This window comes from Galendromus occidentalis, unplaced genomic scaffold (assembly GCF_000255335.2).
Source record: "Galendromus occidentalis unplaced genomic scaffold, Mocc_1.1 scf7180000076802, whole genome shotgun sequence".
NCBI classification, from domain to species: domain Eukaryota; kingdom Metazoa; phylum Arthropoda; class Arachnida; order Mesostigmata; family Phytoseiidae; genus Galendromus; species Galendromus occidentalis.
In genome coordinates this window covers 8,160-17,079 of record NW_003804791.1, presented here as the reverse complement: position 1 = coordinate 17,079, position 8,920 = coordinate 8,160, and the positions used below count along the sequence as shown (strand labels likewise).

Below are 8,920 nucleotides of genomic sequence, written 5' to 3'. Positions count from 1 at the left end.
AATCGCTATTCCAAGAATTATGGAAGAAGAAAATCGGGTGGGACGACGCCCTGAAAGGGGACCTGCTCGAACGATACGAGAATTTCTCAAAGTTACTCAGCCAGGCTGAAGGTATTGCCATCCCTCGACACATGCTGCCTTCGCAGGGCAGCCGGGATAGGAGAGAACTCTTCATGTTCTCCGACGCCAGTTCGCGGGCGTACGGCATCGTCGCATACATCCGAGAACAGCAAGGGGCAGCCCCGCCCTCAGTGGCATTCATTCTCTCGAAATCAAAAATCGCTCCCGTGAAAGCATTTACGATCCACAGACTAGAGTTGCTCGGAGCACTTCTCGCAGCAAGAATGACGAAGAAAATCCTCGGATGGCTCGATTTCAAAATCGACGCCGTCAACATCTTCTGTGACAATTCGGCAGTTCTAGGCTGGGTCGCCTCGAACCCGGAAAGATGGAAACCGTTTGTCGCAAACAGAATTCGAAAAATTCATCAATTAGCTGGCCAGGCCAGGTGGCATTACGTTCGCTCAGAGGAAAATCCAGCCGATATCCTATCCAGAGGAGCGGATATTTCAAAGCGATCGATTGCCGAGCTGTGGTTCAACGGGCCACAGTGGCTTCGCCAGAAGAACAGCGTCCTACAAGCGAAACTGAAATCCGATCGCACATCTCACATTCACGGAGATCAAACTCAACTCGAGCACGAAAGGAAGAAATACATAGCGACGTTCCATGTCGCGCTTCCGGCCGACCAGGCCAATGCGAAAAGAATATTTTTTGAAGACAGTTTTTCTTGCTGGCTAAAAGCGATTCGCTTTTGGGCATTCATGCTTCGCCTCAAAGCAAAGGCTCAATCGGCGAAAATGAGAGTGCAGATGGGGAACAAGTGTACGGCCAGACCGAAAACCGTCTTGAATCTCATCGATCCAGAGGAAATGATAACAGCCAGGCTGGAATTAATTAAACTTATTCAGAAAAGCTACTTCACAGAGGGAATCCTGTCAGCTTGCAGGAACATCAAGCCAGAGAGCATCCTCTATCAGTACAGCCCATCCATCGACGACAACGGCCTGATCCGTTGCAAATCCCGACTCGAATGTTCTTCCCAGCTCTCAGACAGTCAAAAGTCACCTATTATTCCCCGACCGGACTGCAATCTGTCCTTCCTAATGATCCGCTATATTCACGAAAAGAAATGTTTCCACTTCGGTGGCGTTTCGTCAATCCTAAATATCCTCAGGGAAGAGTTCCTAGTCATACACGCGAGGAAACTTGCCAGGCGAGTGATTTCGGCCTGCGCAACCTGTAATATCTTTCGCTGCCAGGCAGCATCGCTGCCCACAGCTCCGTTACCGACCTTCCGAGTCGACACGGCCCCGCCGTTCTTCTATGCAGGATGCGACTTCGCGGGACCCATTAAGTATAAAAAGGACTCGGGAGAAAAAGGGAAAAGCTACATACTTCTCTTCACATGCGCCATCACCCGCGCCTTCAATCTTCACTTAACAGAAAACATGTCTACAGTGGAGGTACTCGGCGCACTACAAAAGTTCGTCAACCGATACCCATTGGTCAACACCATCATCTCCGACAACGGACTCTCCTTTCAGCGAGCGGCAAAGGAGCTAAAATTGTTCACGACCACATCTTGAATGGAGAGATCAAAAAATGGCTCGGAGATTCATTCATCAGGTGGGAATTCATCACCCCGAAGGCTCCCTGGTTCGGTGGTTTCTACGAGCGCCAAGTACAGTCGGTCAAGAGACCGCTGAGGAAGGCCCTCGGTACCGCGGTACCGCACTTCCGCGATCTCGAAGTCATTCTGAGTAACATTGAAGCGATGATAAACAGACGTCCACTTACAGCGGTCGCGGCGGAAACCGACAACGCAGAAGCTCTGTGTCCGGCAGATCTGCTGTACGGTTACAAAGCAAAATGCTTCTTCCCTCAACACGCGGCCAGGCCGATCAGAGCGATCGACGCTGATAAAGTCGTTTTCTCCAGGAGATGGAACTACCAGCAAAAAATCCTCAACGCATTCTGGAAAAAATACCAGGGAGAGTACCTTGGCTCTCGTCGATCCGCTCATAGGCGGAAGCCGATTGCGGCCAGACCGCTGAAAGCGGGAGACACCTGCCTCCTCGAGCACTCGAACTCCAATCGGGCTTACTGGCCCTTGTGTAGGGTCATATCTTTGAGAAACGATTCAAGGCCTGAAAACGCGAGATCATGCACCATAAGGACAGCTACCGGCCAGACTCTCGATCGGCCCATAAGGAAGCTATACCCCTTGGAAACTTATCAATCGAACCACATAGCCCTAGATCGAGTCCCCATAGACGATGCACCCAGGGAACTCATCGCAACCTCAGCCACAAATTAGATCCCCTCTCCCCAAGACTCAAGACCAAAACCATATCAGTGCATATTATCAAATCAAATTTATTATGAGCACTAGCCCATATGCTGCAGCGAGAGATCGCATCAGAAGGTGGCCCTAGGCCGAGGAACGCCGGGCGGGAGTTCCTTCCCGGTGTGCGGGTCGAGGGGGTGCGGCTTCCGCTCCCAAGGGGGGATGTCTTCTGGGGAAGCTCGTGCGTATTTCCTCAGGTCTTCCTTCCGTCGCTGAACGGCGCAGACTTCTTCGGCCACGGTCTCAAGGCTCGGGGACGCACCCTTCAGCTGCGTTTCACCCGGCTTGAGCGTTACGCTGTGGACGCCGCCACGAAAGTCTCGATGCACAAGGTACAAATACCTCGACGCATACGGGATTGAGGGTACCTGGTACTTCAGTATACGCGGCAGCGGGGGGTGCCTTTGAGTCGTTCTTCCACCAGTTTTCCGGAGCAGACAGACGTATCGTCGAAACGGTTCCTGTTCGTCATCAGTCAAGTCAAACCAATAATAACGGGCGACGTAATCAAAGTCGCGGGCACAGAAACGGTAGAAGTATGGCTCCGTCACATACAACAAGGTTTTGACGACCCCAAGGGGCGTGCGATCCTCAAAATCTGCGGCTAAAAGGCACGTCATTGTTCGGTTCAACGACTCACGAGAATGAGCAAAGACCGCGCGGACCGCTCGTCACAGAGGATCCCGGTAGAGGGCATTAAGATCGCAGAGGCAGGCGGCGCGTAAGTCAAAACCGTGAAGCATGTGGCAACCCAAGGCTGTGACCGACTTAAGAACTCCGGGTTCCTCTGGAGAACGCGGAGTTCGGGGGGGGGACGTGTCACGGACGGAGCTGCCGTCGCGTCTTCAAGCTTGCACACGTTCACGACACACACATACACTAGACAAAACAATCAGCACACATCAAGCACAGCGGAGATCGAGTCTAACCGTGGGGACCTTCCAGCATCTCAATCATTGTGTAATTATTTATCCATAATACCCGTCCAGGACGAGCAGTCCTGTTTAAACCAGAATAAATCCCCGAGGGGTGCGCCGCCACCTAGGTACGTCAACCGGCGCAGCACTGGCCTCTCCAGAGCTGAACGTCAGCTGCTCCGCATCAGCTGTTTCACTGACAGCCGGTCGAGAGACGTTGAAAACACTGTGGTTGCCACAATGGCGACAGCGGCGACAGCAGCAGACATGAGAGACAATCAATCATCATCGAGAATCGCGGTCACGAGGTAGCATCAGAGCTCCTCGTGAAGTTTGTCCAGGGGTTCAGCGAACGGAGGCTCATTCCTCCTTCGCTCTCCTTCAATCATCTCCAGGAGATTTCCCCGATCAATCCGGGGTCCTCCCGGTAATTCTTTCTGCGCAACGCACTCCACGTGAACTATACAAGTTCAAACCTTGTGTTATCATTCAGTCAGTGAAGTGTGTCCGCCACAGCTTTTGTTGGTCCCGGCTCCTCGGGCACGTCTTCTTGTGCGGTAGCTCAGTGTAGTGCACGATGTAACCAAGTTTTTAGCTTCGAGCCATTCGGCTTTTTTTTGGAAGAACCGTCCCGCTTCCGAATTATGTCTCTCGAGTTTTTCCCTTTATCGGGACACATGCTCGCTGATTTGCTTTCTGATGTGAGATCTGTTGCTTAGTTGCTCAATTTTAACATGAGCATGACTCAGGATGAGTTTCTCCAGCCCATCGATGCACTCGTTCTTCCGGGAGTTGAAGATTGTCTCCGCAAATGTCCTCCGGGGCACCAAAACTCGAATATCGGAAAACAGCACGCATTCACTTGCTGGTTTTTTTGACGTAGGACTGCGTCCTAGGTCGCACAGATATAGGGGCACTGCAAAATGCAAACAAATGCAACGGATATCGGAACTACTAAGATCCGCCCAGCAATCAGGAAAACCTATCCAGAAGAGTATCACAGACCGCTACCGCCATAGGTCAATCCGTTCAGAGAAACGCAGCAGACGCTCCAACAAGAACACATAACTACTTCGGAATATGTACTGCCATTCGGTCAATTACTCACGTCGGGGCCCTATACCCGCGCCCTTTTCAACAGGGTGGTCGAGAGAGCCAGTACAGGTACGAGCACGCGTGGTGCTCGATTTCCGAGCCTTGCGACGGATGCAGGCTTGCTCCATGCTGACTTCGCAATCAACAAACACGAAATTCCAATGAATCACACATATTTCAGTAATCACTACCCAAATTTTCTCTGCATACATGAATAAATAAAAGCCCCTGACGCAGTCCTACGAGTCTCCTTCTTCAGTCCGAACTGAACACGCAGGGCACCCGCAAATTCTTGACGTAAAAACGTCTTTAAGCTCGGCTGAGTGGGTAGAATCAAGGTACTTCGTCCTTCGTGAAACGAAATTTGAGGCACTTTCCGACCTAATAACTCAACGTCCAGTCGAAGAATCGAGTGGAAGTTTGCGTAGGTGAATGGCAAATTTACGGGAGAAGCCGCAGGTCACCTTCGGTAGCAATCGGCGTAGGTGTTCGCTGTTTTCGAAGATGAATCTCGGTACCCCCGACAGCGTCGATGAGAGCGCATAAATGATTAGTTTATTCTTCAACAAACAGACTTTAATGGTCATTTTGTTGCCAAAGGTCATGTATCAGATGAGCTTAGCCCGTGGAAGGCAAAACCTGGAGCTCAAAGAGCGGTACAAATGAGAAATCCGAGAATCTCGGGCCGAAATCCACGAATTGTGAGACGGTAGCAAAGCCGCGGTCGAATTCTGATCGTTTACTCGACTTGGTAGTGTCGGAGCCTATCCAAGCTTTGCTTAGAAATTGGGTGTAAATTGTTTCAGTGGAAAAAGGGAAAGGCGTCCGTCTTATCTCTACTTGAAAGTTCTCCGACCAAAGCTCCTACGAGATAACGAAGATCGTGCTATAGCCAGGTCGACTTATTCAATCGTTCATCTCCCGTGTAGCAATGGAAAGCTTGAGTAGCAGTGACTGTTCTGAGACGACAACCCCAAACTGGGAAAGTTTCGAGTGGCAGTATCGTATCTGCCTCCTATATTTCTGGCAGAAAAAAAGTCTACGGATCAATCCACTACTTATGAAGGAAGCCGTGTGCAGTCACCCCGAGTTGAAAACCATGACCGTCGTCCCCGTCGGAGTGGGAAGGCGTTCAGGAATGAAAAGATTTAATCCGACGCAGAATCGAAAAAGACATCGGAAGCTCATTCTTGCGGGCGTTGATCTCGTGATGATAAGGACCGATTGAAGCAGCTACATTTAAAAAAGATGTTTGGAACAACTTTGTACGATGCGATCGCTGTGTGCTTTGTAGAGGACTGACGTTCATCGAAGATCCGGTGTCTTTGCATCCGGGAGTAGTGGAAATGGAAGTTCCTCATTCCGGGTCTCGGGGAAGCGTCAGACGATGACGAAAGGAGGGAGCCCAAAGAATCTAATGAGAGTTCTGATGAGAAATAAATTCCATTTCGAGCGAGTTACAGAGTGAGGCAAGCGGAGGAGCTGAGATTGCGGGAGAAGGAGGCAAATAGAGCCGGCAGGGGAAGAATAGGCAGAGAGCTCTGAATGCTTTCACATCAATTGCAACCGAGCGATTTTGAGTGGCCGCGAATTCCAAACGAGAGCGTCGATTCAAAGAAAGTTGTTTTTGACATCTAGGTGACTCGTACTTCTATAGCGGAGTTACTAACTACGGACATCTCGAGAACGGTCAGTCTGTATTGCGTCGTTTACGATGTAGGAGAGCTTCAAACCTATAGCTGCCGGGACGGGAAGGTCAGAACGAAACGGAGCGCTCGATTGGTCGACGATACCAGACGCATCGTCACCATAAATCTGTGGTCAGATCAAGCACATGCGCTGAATGAAAAAGAAGATACCGTGGTTTTCATAAGGAACGCAGCACTTCGGGAATACAATGGAAAACGAGAGCTGTCCACGATTTCGAACACTGTTGTCGAGAAAGCTGACGATAACGAGAGCCCACTGATCGAAAGTCTCTTGAAGTGGTATAAAGAAGAAGGCGACGCAGCCGAGTATAGTGAGCTTATAATCTGAATCTCAGCTCGATCTCACACCTTAATAAAACTAATCTTTTTGTCAGTGAAATAGACAGAGATACTGAGCAGAGGTTGGAGGTGACGTTTTCACGCAATGAGTGCGGTAGTGGCCTCGACACTACCTGGCGGGTTTTTTTTTTCGGAAATAGGAGGAGGGGGGTGATAGAAGATCTTCCACCCCATGAGCCGCCCGGTCCGCCGTGGTCCACATACTTTTTTAACGGTCATGAAAATCAGTCTTTTTTCGCAAAAAAGGATGCACTAAGAAAAACTTCTAATTTGCATATTCTCGCCGAATGAAACGCTGAACGTGAAGTTTCAGACTCAATCTCACTCACGATTCGGTGTTTGCTCCATCCTGAATTGATTCCACGGGAACTCGAGCGTCAGCACAAATCGGAAGAAAAAAGTAACCGTCCGGAGCAAAAACAACTCCCTCTTTCCAGAGTCTCTCTGCAGAGATAAAAGTGCTAAGTGTTTGGAATCCCCCTCAGCCAATCTTGAAGCAGAAACCGCCCACATGAGCCGCGGGCGCCAGCGCAAGGAAAGGCCAAACCAGTGGCCGAAGATTCCTCCCCATGCGGGGTTCCCATACATAAGCCCATTCCTGAAGGGGGATCCTTTCGCGGCACTTGCGAATCCCCCAGGAGTGATGACGCTCCCGAATTCTCCCTCGGCATTTCCTCCGTGCGGTCATCGGTGGAAAAGAGGGAAAATGCACCGGTGGAATTGAAGTGCCTGAACTTGCTATGGAACTGTGAGGGCATCAAGTCTGCGTGTGTACTCCCGCAGCCTGACGACACACGGAACTTCCATATAATTATACTGACGGAGACCTGGGCTACGGAGTCTACGTCCGTCACCGGCTCCTACGCTGCCGAATGTCTGGCCGCTCGCCCCTCGGTACGCGGTCGACCGAGTGGTGGCGTCGCCGTTCTGTACAACAATGAGTTAGGAGAAGTCGAGACCCTCCTGATCGAAGACAATTGCGTAGTTCTCGCCGGGAAAATGATCAACCTTGTTGCAATCTACTCCTCTCCAGCAGAGAAAATCGCCTCCCTTCTCAAAAATTAATTCTCCCTATCGACTCCGTTGATCTAGCCAAACCCACGGGTGTCTGCGGAGATCTCAATTGCCCAATCGACAAACGTTCTATGAAAAACACACAACAACTTGTTAAATCACTTCAACTAGGTGTTCTATGGATCGCCTCGTCGAGCTCCGAGCACACTTTTGTTGGACCGCAAGGGAAGTCGACAATCGATCTCTTCTTCACCAATCTTCCTCAGAATCAGGCGAAATACCTCGGTCCGCAAGAACATCTGAGAGCGTTTGGAACCAGATGGCATCTATGTACCTGTAGCCCTACAGGTCATCGTCCGAACCCAAGGAAAACTGCCGCCAAGGCGTCAACAATTGAGCACAAAAATCGACATCGATAAGCTCTTGAAATGCTCCACTTCCATCCTTCCGGTTCCGCCCAGCTTTGAGGTTGAGCATTACTACACACAGATCGTAGACGCGATTAGACTCAGCACTGCGGTCACGAGTCCCAAGGGCGGCCCAACATGGTTCTCGTTCCAATTCCGCCGAGCGAAATCGTACTTGAAACAATCACATGTATATCTTGGCCAAGCAGCACGAATACATGACTCCGACCTACCTCGCAGCCAGCAAGTCGTACAAACGCGCAATCAGTGAGGCCAAGCGTATCTTCGCTGACAGGGCTGAAGCCATGCTCATCAAGGAGGCTCAGCTCAGCCCTTACAAATGGTGGAGGTCCGACTTCCGATTCCGCCCGGACAGCTAAACCAATGCTTTCGGGAAATGTTTGCGAGCGCTAGGACCACACCGCTAGCGACACCGATGTACCACGCGACATGGCCGAGTACGACGACCCACTCGCGCCAAATCATACAACAGCAGTTCTCGTCAGAGGTACTTGCGCGGGCAATGTGGACAGCTCCACTGAGAAAAGCAGCAGGACCCGACCTCCTCCGACCTCCTTCGTAACGGGCACCTGCACCAGGTGCTGGTGCTCGCCCCCGTCTCTCAGCTCTCTTCAACAGGATCCTTGCGACATCGCAGCTTCCAACGAAGTGGAAGGAGAGTCTCCTCAGCGTCATTCCGAAGGGCAAAGGCGACCCATTGGCTCCCAGCTCTTATCGCAGAATAGCCTAGAAGGATGTTATCTACAAGCTGATGTCAGGTATCCATTCACGCCGACTGGAAGATTTCCCGGAAAGCGAGAACATCCTCCCAGAAGAGCAGCATGGCTTCAGAAGACACCGATGCACATACAGTGCAGCATCGGTCCTCCTCAATCGCATCCAGAGGAACCTCAAACGCAGAAAGTTTCCTCTATTCGCCGTATTCGTGGACTTCAAGGCTGCATTCGACACGGCTTCCAGAACCCTCATCCTAGAAAAGCCAGCCGTTGCGGGCACTCCTCAGCTGAT

General features: G+C 50.9%; 1 protein-coding gene across 1 annotated transcript; it reads left to right on the top strand.

Moving 5' to 3' along the window:
- Positions 1 to 131: 131 nt before the first annotated feature.
- LOC100897820 (uncharacterized) lies at positions 132 to 6,459 on the top strand. Its single transcript, XM_003740171.1, has 4 exons — positions 132 to 1,546; positions 1,690 to 2,182; positions 2,608 to 2,742; positions 6,061 to 6,459. Exons 1-4 carry the CDS (start codon positions 132 to 134, stop codon positions 6,457 to 6,459), a joined length of 2,442 nt encoding a protein of 813 aa, XP_003740219.1.
- The last annotated feature ends 2,461 nt before the right edge of the window (positions 6,460 to 8,920 follow it).

Bases quoted from the DNA above. Each gene is read 5' to 3' on its own strand.
- LOC100897820 (XM_003740171.1), top strand. From the start codon at position 132: ATGCTGCCTTCGCAGGGCAGCCGGGATAGGAGAGAACTCTTCATGTTC. The intron at 1,547-1,689 runs GTTCGTCAACCG...TTCATTCATCAG, and splicing joins GTACTCGGCGCACTACAAAA to GTGGGAATTCATCACCCCGA. The intron at 2,183-2,607 runs GTCATATCTTTG...GTATTTCCTCAG, and splicing joins CTTACTGGCCCTTGTGTAGG to GTCTTCCTTCCGTCGCTGAA.